Here is a 14,091-nt window from a genome sequence, read left to right as displayed (position 1 = left end):
AACCCCGAACCCACCGCGTGACCCTACCATCCTCATCCGTCTGGAACGTCACCTCCTTGCCCTCCTTGCGGCCCTCGGGGTTGGAGAGGATGAGCTTGACGTGGATGTTCCTGTAGGGCAGCAGGTTTTTGATGGTGTAGCGGTTGGCGTTGCGCTCCATCTTGGCGCACTCGCGGAAGGTCTGGTTGAGGCCGCTGCCCACCAGGTAGCGGTAGCACAGCGAGACGCTGTAGGTGTGGCAGCGGGTCAGGTTGTAGCCCAGAGGCTCCCACTGCAGGGTCAGCTGCCTGGACTGGATCTCGGAGAAAGCCAGGCCCTTGGGGGCTCGCATGGGCTCTGCCGGGGAGAGAGCGGAATCAGAACGCAGCGCTCAAAACGTCGCAGCTAAAGCCACGCTCACCTCGCTTCAATCGCACACAGGGGAAGGACAGCAGGAGTGCACAGCCAGAAATCCTGAGCTCAAAAGGGGTTTGCTGCCCCGCAGCCTGCCTCAGATTGCCCAGATTGTGGAGCTGGATGTGGTCCTGGGCAGCCCTGCCGGAGCAAGGTGAAACAGATGGACCCTTCCCACCACACCATCCTGTTTTCCTCAGGGGCAACAGTAGTGCATCCACTCCTCCTCACCCATCAATGTGAGCATCAGCAATGTGCAGCGGTGTTCAGCGTGGCTCCCAGCAGCACGGCTGAGGTGGCAGCACTCAGCTGTCCACTGAGCTGGTGCCAAGTTCTCAATAGGACAGAGTGAGTAAAAAAAAATTAATTACAACTTGCATAAACAGGAGGAGCCAAGCTCCCTTGCCAAGAGTACGAATGCAGGTGTCTGTGCTAGCCCAGTACCTAAAGGGTGAGGAAAGGATGATGAGAGTTAACCTTTGAGGTCCCAGCCCATCCTAGGGCAGATCCTCAGGGAGTATCCACTCTGCAAACTCCCATGGGATTTGTGCCAAGGAGGACTTTGGGCAGCAGAGGGCTGCAGAAGGTTTGTGCAACCTCACAGGATGCTCCAGATGTCCTCCTCGCAGGATTGACCTGCACTCCCAGCCCAAGCTTCCTCTATTCCTGGTTCAGGGACTCAGCTCCAGTACCTCTGTTAGCAGAATGAAAATTTTCACCCCCATCTCTGTCAGAAACCAACCCATCATCATCTTCACCCATCAAGAACCCATCTCCTTATTCCAGTGCATTTAAATGATCAGTAGGGAACAGACAGCCCAGCATCCTCGGGCCAACACACACAGATATGAATAGCAATTCAGCAAGAGCTGAGCTAACGAGGATGTCTGCAGGCACCAACACCACTGAATACATCCATGCAATTAGTGCCAGCACCAAGCCACCGGTGCTCACAGTTTCTAACACAGCTGCACAGACACAGGCACAGTGTCAAACACGACACCTCCTGTTGCCCCAGGGCAGGATGCATTTATCCTTTAAGTGGATTCTTCCAGGGTCCTTTCAGATCAGATTCTGCAAAGCCCACTGACACCATGGGCTGGTCCAGAGATGCTGCAGAATGCAGGCTGGCACATCCTGGAGGATGCAGGGCTGGTGACTGAAACACAGCTGCTTCTCAGGTAGAACAGCAGCTGCCTAATCCCACCATCTGCTAGGTTGGGAGTGAAATCCATGCTTGTATCACACAGGAAGAGCACTGGGAGCCTGGACTGGAAGAGGAGACCATTGGAAAGTGACCACAGAGCATCTGTCATCAGCTTGGAGGTAATCATGAAACCCAGGCTTACTTGCTGCACTTGTAGGATTAACTGGGAAAAATGCTCCTGCCCCAATCTGCTCCTCTTCAGATGGCAGAAGCCAGCCCCTCAGGGTCATAGACATGGCCAGAGCCACAGTGCTCCAGCCCCAGGATGTCCCAGCCCTGTGGCCATGTCCTGCCCCACTCCTGCCATGCACTGATGTGACAGCACAGGGACAATGTGCACAGGGGTGGCAGTTCCCAGCTCACTACCACATCACCAGCACGATGACAGTGCAGAGACAAATCCATCCCTCTGGCCTGGTGGCTGCTTTCAGGCTCAGAAGGAAGGATGCTGCTGGCACAGTGCTCTCAAAGGAGTGCCCACAAGGACAGCAACCACATCCCCTCCACCAACAGCAGTAAGGCTTGGCTGGTTAAAAACAATAAAAAGCTCCCAGAATGGAGCTAACCATGGCCAGCTCTGCCTTCCTGAGCTGCATACAGCCCCAGTGAGGCAGCAGCTATCCCTGGCCCCCTTCACTCATCACCGTGCTCACACATCTAGAGGAGCAATGCTACAAAGCTTCACTGCAGCACCAGCACCACGCCGGCTCCTCCTGTCTGTGGATGCTGCATGAAAGCCAACTCACCTGCACACTTGGTGCGGCTGATGAGTGGGGGTCCCGGCTTCCCTGTGCCCCCCTCACCAGGGCGTGTCAGCAGGACACTGATCTCGTACTCTGTGTCAGGATCCAGGTGCCAGAGCTTGTAGGTCTGCATGTTGACAGCGTGCACCTCTGACCAGGGCCCCGACGTCATGCGGTACTCTATCTCCTTGCGCACGATGGGGCCGTCGCCGATGATGGAGTTGGTGTTGAGCTGGATGATGAGGTAGGTGGAGCCAGCCCGCAGCAGCTGGGGGGGTGCAATGGGCGTTGGGGGCTCTGGAAGAGAGAGGAGAAGCAGCTGGAGCATCTCTCCGCATCCCAAAGCATGCGTGGCCAGAGGACAAGCAAAACTACAATAGAGGACTGACAACAACGTATTGGAGAACACAAGCCAGTCTTTAAATTTCAGCCTGTGCCACATGCCCTGCATGTCTCTAACAGCCCTGCAAGCATTGGGGATTCACATGACCAAATCGTATTACTTTTAGAAGATGCACTGCCCAGCATCCACTACGGTGTCACAAAGTTTCATAGGAATGAATCATTTCCCTCCAACTGCAATCAAGAATCAATGAACTAAGGCCAGCGGGAAAGGTTTTATGTTGGACCATTGTTTACTGACTTGTTTGCAGAGAGTTAATGCAACCTCAGTGCCCTGACAGCCCTTGGAATTAGGAGCAAGAAGGTGCACAGGGATGACAGTGGGCACCCACCTTTCACAATGAGCTCAGCAAAGTTGGAGACCCCCGAGCCGCGGCCGGACTGGGTGACACAGCGGTACAGATCCTGCTCGCCCTTGGACACCTCGTCCAGCTGGAAGGTGGCCAGGAAGCGCCGGTGGCTGATGTGCTTCACAGAGGCAGCGGGGACCACTTCGCCGCTCTGCCTCTGCCCAGAGGGGAGAGGGAGGTGTGAGGAAGGCTCAGCGTGGCACTCAAGAGCCACCAAACGAGGACAGAGTCCTCGCCGTGCACAGATCTCACCTGCATGAGGAAGCGCTCTGCCTCGGCGGCCTTGCCAGCAGCCACACACTGGAAGGTGGCATTCTGCCCTGCGTTCACCTCCACGTCACCCAGGCGGGAGAAGTGGGGGGCTTTCGCTGCCGTGGAACAAAAAAAAGAATTAAGGAGGCTCCTGTCTGCCCCCAATCTCCACTGCTGCCCCCAAAATAGCCCTGTTGGAGTCAAGCTCACAGCTGGTAGCTTCCTGCAAGTGAAGGAAGGGTTCGAGTCCCACCTACGCAGCCCAGCCCTGGGTCCCTCCCAAGAAGTTCACAGAGATGCTCCTAGGGTAGGACCTCCATCCCTGCAGGAGCCTGAACTTCCCCAAGCCCTGGGACAACTGAAGCAATGCAGGAGCTGACAGTGATGGAGGTAGGGCTGCCCAAGGAGATGGGACCTCCACCACCTTCACGACAACAGGACACTCAGGTGCCACCAGGCAGCACCTCAGTACCCACCATCCCCAGGAGCATCCCAGCCCAGCAGCACCCCCAGCTTCCACTTGCACTCACAGCATGGATAATTCAAGAGCAAGATGTCATCCAAGCCAAGGTAGCCCCGGCGCTCGCTGGAGATCACCGCCTCAAAGAGGACCTGTGGCACCGAACAGAGGGGTCAGGCGCGGCGGAGCGGTCCCCTAACCAGGGACCGAGCCTTTGGAGCTGGCCCCATCTCCTAAGCAAAGGGATTTTCAGGCACGTTTATAGCAAGAGACATGGGGTCTGAAAGGGACTGGGGGAAGGGGGGGGGTCCATGGGGGACTCACCTGGTACTCACTGGGCCAGAACAAGCTGACAGCCAGCTCAGCTTGGTGCCACTGGCGGCCGTGGGACCCGGAGGTGTTCCAGACCGCGCTGCCCACCGGGCCCCCCATCACCCGCACGTAGGCACTGAGGGTGCCGGGGCTGTGGCCATCACGGCTGTACATGAAGTAGCTGAACTGCAGGCAGTGGGTGTCGTTCTCGCTCAGAGCCTGGAAGAGCAGGTGGGCACGCTGGCCCGCGGCGTGCTGCGAGGCGTTCACCATCAGGTAGGAGCCTGAGGGAAGGGGACAGGAGGGAGAGCATGAAACCACGCCTGACCTCAGCCTGGGGGACCCTAAGGATGAGGAAAGGTTGAGGGAGACGGTCCCCCCACTGCACGTGCCACCAAGCCCTTAATGGCTTCGATGCCACCGCAGACTCTGCAGCTCCACATTAATGCCCACAGCTCTGGCAGTGAGCCCCCACCCCGACCCATTTAATTCCCATTTCCCTCGTATCATTGAGCACGCAGTTGCTGCTGATTTTAAACTGCTCGACAGGAGTTCATAGGGATGAAAGTGCTCATCAGCATTAATGAGGCCACCATGATGCCTGCACCCTGCTGACCCCATCCCCAGAGCCTTTGGTCCCCCAAACTCAGGCACTGCTGTGACGCAGTGGTACCGATGCTCAGCCTTAAGGAGCAAAGACCCAAATGGGACCCGAAATGCAGCACCCACCCCGCAGGCAGCACTGCAAAACCCTGCCACGGGGGGGGAAAAGGAGGCCTAAAGCCACCAGGGTCCCATGGCCAGTCCTGACCTTCACCCCCCACCCCAGCAAAGACAAGATCATTAATATTCCATCCATTTTAATAACGGCACACGCTGTAACTAACAAAGCCAGGCCATTTATCTGCGTCAACCATTGTTCTCCTGACAGCAGCCCCTTAATAATTAATAGCTCTCACCGCTGTTTAATTTACATGAATCCACGCACTGTCATCCCATCAAGCAGCTCCATGGGCACCCAGTGAGCCCAGCAAAGGCGTGGGGACACCCACGTGCTTGGAAGCTGCACCCATGGGTGGCCCCATCTGCACCTGGGAAAGACAGTGCTGCAGCACAACACCTCCTCCATCACATCCTTGGAGATGGGGGACCAGTGGGAAAAGGAGAAAGGAATCGCCGAAACAAAAAATAACAACCCAAAATTTGAGCCGTAGCCATAGATCTGCATTGCCACTCAGCATCCGTGCCCTTCTAGGCAGATGTTCAGGGTGAAATAAACTTATTTTCCCCAGATAACACAGCTGCATTTCACAGACAGAGAAGAAGCCAGCATGTGGCTATTCCTTCTGTAGTTGTCATGGCTGTTTTTTGGGTTTTTTTTAATCCTTTCTTTCCCCAGCAAAATTATTGCTGCACCAAAAGCCAATGCCAGCCCGCAGGACAACTCCAAAAGCAACCTCAGCCCACCTGACCTTCCAGGCTCCCATCAGGACACGCTGCCCTCCCTCCTGCCCACAAATAAAACCAGAGGATGTGATGAATAAAGAGGCTGAGACTAAAATTAGACCCCAGAGGAGTTATTTTCAAGATGGGATTGCTGCTGAAGCATCACCACCAAATGCAGAGCCTTGGCTGGCAGCCCCTCCTTGCTCTGGCAACAGGCTGTATGAGTGCAACATCCCTCAGCAGCCCCTGGGCTTTTTTGCAGCTATTTCCCCCAAATTTCAGCGTGTTTCTGGTTGTTTTTCAATGCAGCCCAATTCCTAAGGCAGCACAGCCCCAGCTGAGTGCCCCCAGGAGCAGCAGTGGGGCAGTGCCAGCGCGTGGGGACAGCAGCACCCGGTCCCAGCACACCGTGCAGCCCCACAGGGCCTGCAATTAATAATTATCCTAATTGCTTCAGCAGAGCCAGAGCCCAGGAGGCAGAGAGGCTGCATCCCTGCCCTGCAGCATCCCAGAGCCACAGGGCTGGGCAGCCAGAGCACAGTGCTGTATCACAGCTGCGTTTTTTGAGCCCTGTCCATACGCTGACAATACAGCAGAAACCCACTCCAAAAAGCACGACAGGGGAATTATTTCCAAGCTCCATGTGAAATGGGCATCTTCAGCAGCCATGGGAAGGAGACACGACCCACCAGAGTGGCTGCAGCACCCCAGGAAGCCTTCCCTCCACATCTCCCTCCCCAGGAGCATCGAGTCCATCAGTGCAGGTGGTCTGATCGATGCCGTGCTTTGTTCGTTAAATCCTTTCTCTGCTGTTCAATCCAATCTAAGGTTGGCTTTAATTGACATGCCAGCCCTGCAGGCTGTCACCTCACCTCATCACCAGGAATAATGAGCCAGCCCCCCCTGGACAGGCTGCCTCTCTGCCTGGGATGACACTGGCTATTGGATTTAATTTAGTTTTCAGGTGGGCTTCCAGGGAAAAGTCCAACTGCTCTTCAGAGACACAGAAGAGTCTCAGAAGAGCAAAATAACGTTTCAAATGAAAAGAGAAACAAGTTTCTGTCTGCGTTCCCAAAGGGAAAAACAGCACATTGTTAGGTTAAAGTTGTCAGCAAGGAGCATCTGAGGTCCAAGCTGCAAAAACCCCCTCTGCCTCCAGAGTCTGTGCATGGCAAGCCCTGGACCTGCAGCATCCCTGTGCAAGGTCCCCAGGCTCACTTCCCCATTTGAGGACATCAGCCCCTCTCTCAGATTGCAACCAGATGCAAACCTAGCAAAAGAAACTGTTCAAAAAGCCCTGCTCCATCCTGCACCTGCTCCATCCACTCTCTTTATCCCAACATTACTCCAGCAATCCCAGACCGCCCTCATCCCGAGCGTGGGCACAGCAGCACCGCAGCCACAGGGCTGCAGCCCAGAATCAAGCTGAAAAAGCAAAACTGCAACGTGGGAGAGACCCATCCGTCTTCTTTATGAGAAAGGGGGAGACGAGATGGAAAAAGAGGGAAAAGCAAACACAACGAGAAAACAACAAGAAAGAGGGAAGAAAAGGTAGAGGTGGGTGGCCAGCAGCCAGCATCCGCTCAAATAAATCCTGCACTCCTTGAAGCTGGATGATCTCCAAGAAAAACTCATTTTAATCCAAGACCACGAGACTCCCTTGTGAAGTGTTCCCTGGAGAGATCCTGCTGCTGTGAAACTGTGTTTCTGCTGGGGGCCATCACAGGGAGCCCTGGAAGGGGCCAAGCACCCCACAAGTGCCACCCATCACTTGCTGACCCCACATCCCTCCCTGCATACCCATGGGCTGCACCATGCCATGCAGGCTCCAGCCCCAGCATCCTGCTGCATCCCCATCCCCTCCAATGCTGAGGTTCAGCTGGATAAGTAAATGAACTCCCTGCATGCAGTGCTTTTCACTGTCTGGCAGTTACGTCCTCAAGCAAAGCAAGCAGCCCCAGCTTTGGGACCAAGCACATTCCCCACTCCCTCCCTTCAGCCACCTGCAAGTCCCCTGGCTTTAAACTAGTACACTTCGTTGCTGCTTTTAAATTGCAGCTGAAAACTGAGCAGAAACCCCAATTACAGGTTTGAGAGTCTGACATCCACCCCCAGCATCCCCTCCCCAGCTCCGCTTCCCATCTTGCTGCCCCCAGGTGAAAGCCCCATCAAAGGACAAATTAGGTTAGCTCAGTTTAAAGCAATTATTTCCATTATCTGTAATTATTCCTGCAGCAGAGGGCAGCTCTGGGTACTCAGGATGTGGGAACCCCCCTAACCCCCAAGGGTCACACAGGGCACTGCCCAGGGAGGGGGCTCACAGCAGTCCCCCCCATCCCAGCCATCAGAGCAAGGAGCCAGACCCACAAAGTAACATCAAGTGGCTTCAAAGTGATGGGACTTTAAAAGAGAAGAGAAAAATCTCCATCTGCATTTTTCCCCTCACAGCTCCCAGGATGTCAGGGCTGCCTGCAGCTCACAGCCACAGCCTCTGCCTGTATCACAAGAGCCAGAAGCACACTTCTCCTTTTTCCATCACTCCCAGATATGGGAATTTCTCACAAGCCACCAAATGGAGCAGAAAGGAAAGAGCAAGGGGTGGTTGCCCAGCAGTGAGCAGCTAGCAGTGCCTTTAAGGAGGGACTTTGGGTGCTATCCTATCACTGGGGACAGCTTCCAGCAGCAGGACCTAGAGTCCTGTGTCCCCAGGCTTTGACACCCCCAGGGCCACGTTAAGGACCAACACAGCTCATCACACCTTGCCACGGGGCACAGCAGCATCCCAACCACAGGATGAAGGATAAATCAAGTCCAAGTCAACCCAGAGGGAACTCCAATCCCAGGCATACGTCTGGCACTGGGTTTGGGGTCGGGACTCACCGTGGGGCAGGTCAGCTGTCAGGTGTGGCATCATGTAGCTGCGGACCAGCTCCCATCCAAAGTCATCATCCTCACCCTGGCTGTACTCACACTGGTTCAGGTCGTCGTCCTCCTCGAAGGTGCAGCCCGCTGTGGACACACAGACACACACATCAACCCCAGAAAGCAGCTGCTCTCTCCTCAGAAGCCTAGCTGGGATGGATGCTGTTGCACCCTACAAAATACTGGGGTGCAACAGGGCATCCTACCACACTCCCACTCCTGCAAACATGAGCAAAGATGCCCTGTGCATCTACAGCCACTGCCAATGGACAGCATCAGCTGCCTCTACTCCCCTTCCACGCAGTGAGAGGAGCTGCCAGGCCTCGGCCCCAGGGAGCTCACAGCTCACTTTGGACTCGATGACCTCAGAGGTCTTTTCAACTTAAATGAAGTTGGAGCACCAAAGCCAAGGGATGCACATTCGTGGTCTGTAGGGCTCCACATCCATCTCCTCCATGTCTTCTGCATCCATCTGCCCCGCAGGAAAATGAGCTCCGGAGAGCCACTGCAGGCTGCCTCATTAACACTGCCCTATTGTTTTGCTAAAATCACTGATTACAAGCATGGGGCTCCAGGGATAATTAAGCCCCCGGGCTGGTGAGGGCAAGCACATTAGGAAAGCCCTGAGCAAACAGGAAGAAAAAGGCAAACATCTCCTGAATGGGACAGGGGGAAAGCAGAGACCAAGTCAGGGTGATACTTGTGTTTTTTTTTGTATTTTATCCCCAAATTACACTGTTAAACCTCCCCACTGCCAGGGTACATGGGCTGGGAGGGCAGGGACCTCACAGCTCCCCTTCTGCTGCAGAGCCCCCAAAACAGCCAGGTTACCAAGCCCACCACTGCAAGATGCACACAGAACTGTTCTTCCCAACACTTAACATACACGAGAACAGAAGTGAGCTTTTCTCTCCCTTTACACTCAGTGTTTAAAGCACCAGGGAGCACTCCAGCTCCAGCACAGAGCTCCGTTTCCTCCCTAGAACCACAAGAATGGGGAAACTTAAAAGGACTAAAAGCAAATCTTCCCCCACTCACAGAACCAAGGAGCAGAGCCTGCTTGCTTTCTCAGAGCCCCTGTCTAAAAGGAGCATTTGTGTTGCTCAGCTGTGCCAACCCTGCACGGCCACACCACACATGGATGTGCTCCCAGCTCCTTCCCATCACAGCATCTCCGGATCTGACAGTGCCCACCACCTGGCTCAGCTTCCCAGCAGGAAGGAGAAGCAAAAACGTGAAAATCTTTTTTCCCCCAAAAGGAAAGGGAAAAAAAAAAACAAACCCAAACACAAAAGTGTTGGAAATTTTTAAGTGCACAGTGATCCGGGGGAAAGAAAAACAAAAAGAAGTGCATGTGTTTTCACTTCTGAAATGTGTTGAGTGGGTATTGGAAGAGGGAGAAATCCGTTTGTGGGGATGATATATCCCAACCCAGAGAGCAGCACGGCCCTGTGAGGCATGTGGGGCCAGCAGGGCCCTGTGTCCCAATGAAGGATCCCCCATCCCTGCTCCCACAGAGCATCCTCACTGCCGTCCTCGTGCAGCCCCTTCTCCACATTGCTCAGCAGCACTTGAGCCCCCAGAGCCCCACATCCTCCAGCAGCTGTAAGAGAACCACAGAGCACCTCAAGATGGGAGGGACCAGCAAGCTACAGAGCCAGCCCCCAATACCAGGGGGTATTGATATGCTGATAAGGCTTCCCCGCAACCTGAAATCCCCACCTGTCATCACCGGGTTGGTTTTATCCACCCAAAGGACGTTGGCAGCAGCAGGAGCTGCTCCAGGTCCAGATGCTCCCTAAAAGCGGAAACGCAGAGCCCCCACATCAGACCCTGCCTTGGTTCAGTGCCAGGGAAGGAGGAGGTGAGAAGCAAGCAGCAAGAGCAGATTAAAATATCAGCGTGGGCACGACTGCCTGGTGCCAACAGCTCCGAGCATCCCAGATGATGCTGGAGCAGCCTAAATTAGCCAGCAGCCCCCGAAACCCAGGGGATGGAGAGGGAAGAGACGACGGATGCACGCAGAGGAGGGAGAAAAAGAGAACACAGAGCAGCGGGCATGCCAGCCCACCTCTTCCATGCACCGAGGCGGTGCTCCTCTCACCTTGAAGTTAATTATGCCTTCTGCTGTTTAATACCATGGGACATGATCCGAGAGCTTCTCCTCGTTGTTATGGAGCATCCCAGGGATGTGCAGCACAGACACGCAGGACAGGGACCCGACACGGTGTCCCACAGCAACGCTGAATCCACCCCAATCAAAGACAGGCTTTAAAAACAGGGCCATGCCCCAAAGGCAGGCTGCCCCAAGCTGTGATCAACACATCAGCCGACCCCTCTCCCACATACATGTGGGTGAGATGCTCTCAGTTCTGCCCTTAACTGCAAGGCAAGTGGGTCTGGAACCACCCTCCCCCCCATGGGAGCGCTGGCAACGGGGTCCCCACACACATCACACCTTGCCATAACCCCAACCCCTGCTTCTCCTCATCAACCACTTTGGCAAAACGGAAAGGTATGTTAAAAAAAAAAAAGAAAAAGAATGTACCCATCTCCTGGACCTGATAAAAGCTGATCAGAAGGATATGGGAAGCAGCGACATTAAGATTCCTGCCAGTAGTTTGTTTTGCTTCCCCAAATCATTTGAAATATTGCGTTTAATAGAAAAATAATTTGCTCAGCTGTAAGGAACGTCAATTTGCAACTCGAAGCCTTGTAGATCAGCCAAAGAAGCTAATGCGTAAACATTAGCAGCTCCAATAACGCATGGGGTTTAGCCAATGCAATTCCAGGGAGAGAATAGCCAGATATTAAGACAGAGGATTTGCATAATAAGTCACTTACGCCTGATAACCCCAGCGCCTGGCACAGGGCTGGGAGAACAACATCCATCCACCAGCAACTGCAGACGTCATCCATCTGGGCTGCTATCAACCCTCCTGGTGGCTCCTACCTGCAAAGCCCCCACTGCTGGGACCCAAAGCATCCCCGGGGAGCTGAGATGCTGCAGCACACCCAGGTCCCGTGGGAAATTGGGATGGAGGGGAAATGCAATGCAGTGAAAACATAACGTGGAAGGTCGTGGGCCGCTGAGCTGCGATAGGAGCACTTGCATAATTAACTATCACTTAATTAACAAAGTCAGGGCTGCCTCTTCTGCACCACAGGTAGAAAAACAAAGGCGGGCTTTTGGAAACCCCCCTCTGTCGTGCAGTTATCGATTGCTCACAGTGCAATTAAGCCTCAGGGCTGACAGTCAGGCTCCTTCTGCTCTTTAGGGGCAAAAATGGCAAAAAAAAATAAAAGGTGGTGCAGCCTTTCCTGCCCCTTGTCACCAGTGGGGGCCCACGGGGATGGCTCCCTGCTCTGTGCAGGGAGAGCCACGCAGAGCAGGGGAGGGCTGTGCCAGGCAGCGTGCACAGCACTGCCCTGCTCCCACATACACAGCAGCCAGTTGCTCAGACACAGCAGGGACATCACAACACCTCTGCTGAAAGCAGGCCTCGCACCGAGCCCCAGCTCTGCTCCAAACCCTTTGCTGTGTGAACACAGAATCCTGCTGCAAACAGGCAGATGAGAGGGAGAAATGAGCCACAGCAGCGCCGGGTGCATGCCGGCCATCGCACGGCTTCACTCTTCTCCTTTCTCCTCCATCTGTTGCATCTCAGCAGCTTCTCCCACGCAGAGGATGGGCCACGAAGGGAGCTCATCAAGGCTGGGTCATGGGGACGCACCCAGTGAGTGATGCTGATCAGCCCAGCACGTGGCCAACGTTTCCTATTTGGTGCTGAGTCCCCCAGGCACCAGCACTCAGGCTTCCCACGTTGTGACAAGCTAAGTCTTTGGAGGTTCCCAGCAGGCTAGAAACTCCCCCAGGCTCTGCCAGTGCCACATAAAGGGCCGTGAGGAATATGGGATACCCTATGTCCAAGCAGAGGCACCAGCCCCAGACTGGCAGCTGTACCCCACAGAGCATCCCCAACCGTGCAGCCCCATGGGCACTTCCAGGTTCATCCAAACAAGGAAATGCTGTTTGTCTGCAATCCATCCATCCACCATGCCATGATCTATCTCCTTCAGCACATCAGGATCCAGCCACGATGGGAAGACCCCAGGCAGCCCCCAAAGGCCCCTCACCAGGAAGCAGCTGAGTCACGGCACTTCATCTCTGTGCTGCCATCACCCCCACAGCGCCCAAGCTGCAACGATGGGATGCAGACAGGCCGAGTACTGGGCTGGAGCAGTGCGTGCTCCCATCTGTACTAATTGGGATCACTGCAGTGAATGGCTCTGGCACAGGGATGCACACGAGGCTCAGACAGCCCAGGGGCTCTGTGCCACTGCCTCGGTCAAACAGGCAGCACCGTGGGGACAGCAGCCTCGTTACCACGATCAGGTCACTGCTGTCCCCTCGTGCTGTCGAGGGGTTCAAACAGCAGCTCAAGCCACAGCCCTCATTAAGATAATGATGGCACACCAGAGCTCACGCACTCGGAGGGGTCCAGGCAACCAGATGAGCTCGCTGGCACACACGGGGGTCTCCCAAACTGAAGGGTGATGTGCACACTGCCGCAGCCACGCAGTGACAGGCGATTCCCTGCCACTTTTCAGCTACATCACAAAAAAAACGGCGGCTCCGGCCGCAATATTTCCACTCTCCATCCACAGCACCGCGCATCCCACGGGGCTCCGGGTCCCCACGCACGGGGACATCGCTGCAGCGGCGGCCGCTGTGTCCCCGCTCCCTCTGGCGGCGGTGGCCGCGTATGGCACAGCTCCCGAAGCGCAGGGGACGTCTGCTCCCCGGGTTTGGGGTCGGGCAGATGGTGGGGACGGCTCAGGGACACGGCTCAGGGACACGCAGCCACGCGCAGTGCCTCCAGCCTCAGCCCGGTGCGTGGGAACGGGGCCAACCCCGAGCTTCGCAGCAGCGTCGGACTTTGAATCCACGCAGAGGGTGCACCAGGAAACTGCTCCACAAACACCGCTGCCCTGGGAGCAGCAGTGGGGAACGGCCTGCGGTGCTTGCCAGCCCCCACCCTCCTCCTCCTCCTCCTCCTGCCCTGTCCCCAGCACGCCCTGCAGCTGTGCCAGGGCCCAGCACCTCGCTGGCCCCCACCCGGATGCATCCCAGAGCTGAAACCGACAGCAGCTCTGCCAGGCGGCAGCAGAGAAGAGCTCCAAGAGGCCATCTGCAGCGGAAAGAGAGCGCTCTGTCTCCAGGACGGGTTTATTTGAAGGCTGCCAAGGAGGAGGCAATCAGCCCGGGGTGGGGGAAGCGATGGGAATCCTTCTCATCCTGCAGGGAAAAGCCTCGGGTTCCCCAGTGTTACGGCTTTGGGACCGGGCGAGTGCCACGGCGTGGGGCAAATGCTCCAGGGGACGATGCCATGGGGACAGGAGCAGAGCTCAGGGACAGCTGCAGAGCAAAGCCCCCGGCTGCCTTCAGGAGAGGAGGAGGGTTGGGAATGTGACATTTAATCAGCCAGCACCGAAAGGTTCCCAGACACGTCTAATAAGACAATTATAGTGCATGTTAATAATAGATTATTAAAAAGCTTATTTATGGAGGTTTAAGCAGGCAGATGGCAGGGCTGTGTCGAT

The 14,091-nt window shown here is 55.4% G+C and overlaps 1 protein-coding gene across 1 annotated transcript in view; it reads right to left on the bottom strand.

Annotated features, from left to right (window-relative positions):
• The window catches only part of PTPRU (protein tyrosine phosphatase receptor type U), a 43,077-nt gene that overhangs the window by 26,710 nt on the left and 2,276 nt on the right, over positions 1 to 14,091 (bottom strand). The window contains exons 2-8 of the mRNA XM_065744472.1: positions 8,446 to 8,574; positions 4,132 to 4,403; positions 3,878 to 3,959; positions 3,348 to 3,463; positions 3,078 to 3,252; positions 2,347 to 2,640; positions 28 to 336 (exon numbers count right to left, since the gene is read on the bottom strand). Coding sequence (XP_065600544.1) covers positions 28 to 336; positions 2,347 to 2,640; positions 3,078 to 3,252; positions 3,348 to 3,463; positions 3,878 to 3,959; positions 4,132 to 4,403; positions 8,446 to 8,574 — 1,377 coding nt within the window. The remainder of the gene's footprint in view (positions 1 to 27; positions 337 to 2,346; positions 2,641 to 3,077; positions 3,253 to 3,347; positions 3,464 to 3,877; positions 3,960 to 4,131; positions 4,404 to 8,445; positions 8,575 to 14,091) is intronic.

This window comes from Cyrtonyx montezumae, unplaced genomic scaffold, assembly GCF_038088225.1.
Source record: "Cyrtonyx montezumae isolate F1298 unplaced genomic scaffold, pur_monq_1.0 scaffold_31, whole genome shotgun sequence".
In the NCBI taxonomy this organism is placed as follows: Eukaryota; Metazoa; Chordata; class Aves; order Galliformes; family Odontophoridae; genus Cyrtonyx; species Cyrtonyx montezumae.
Note: the sequence above shows the minus strand (reverse complement) of the source record. Positions and strands in the feature narration are given on the sequence as shown.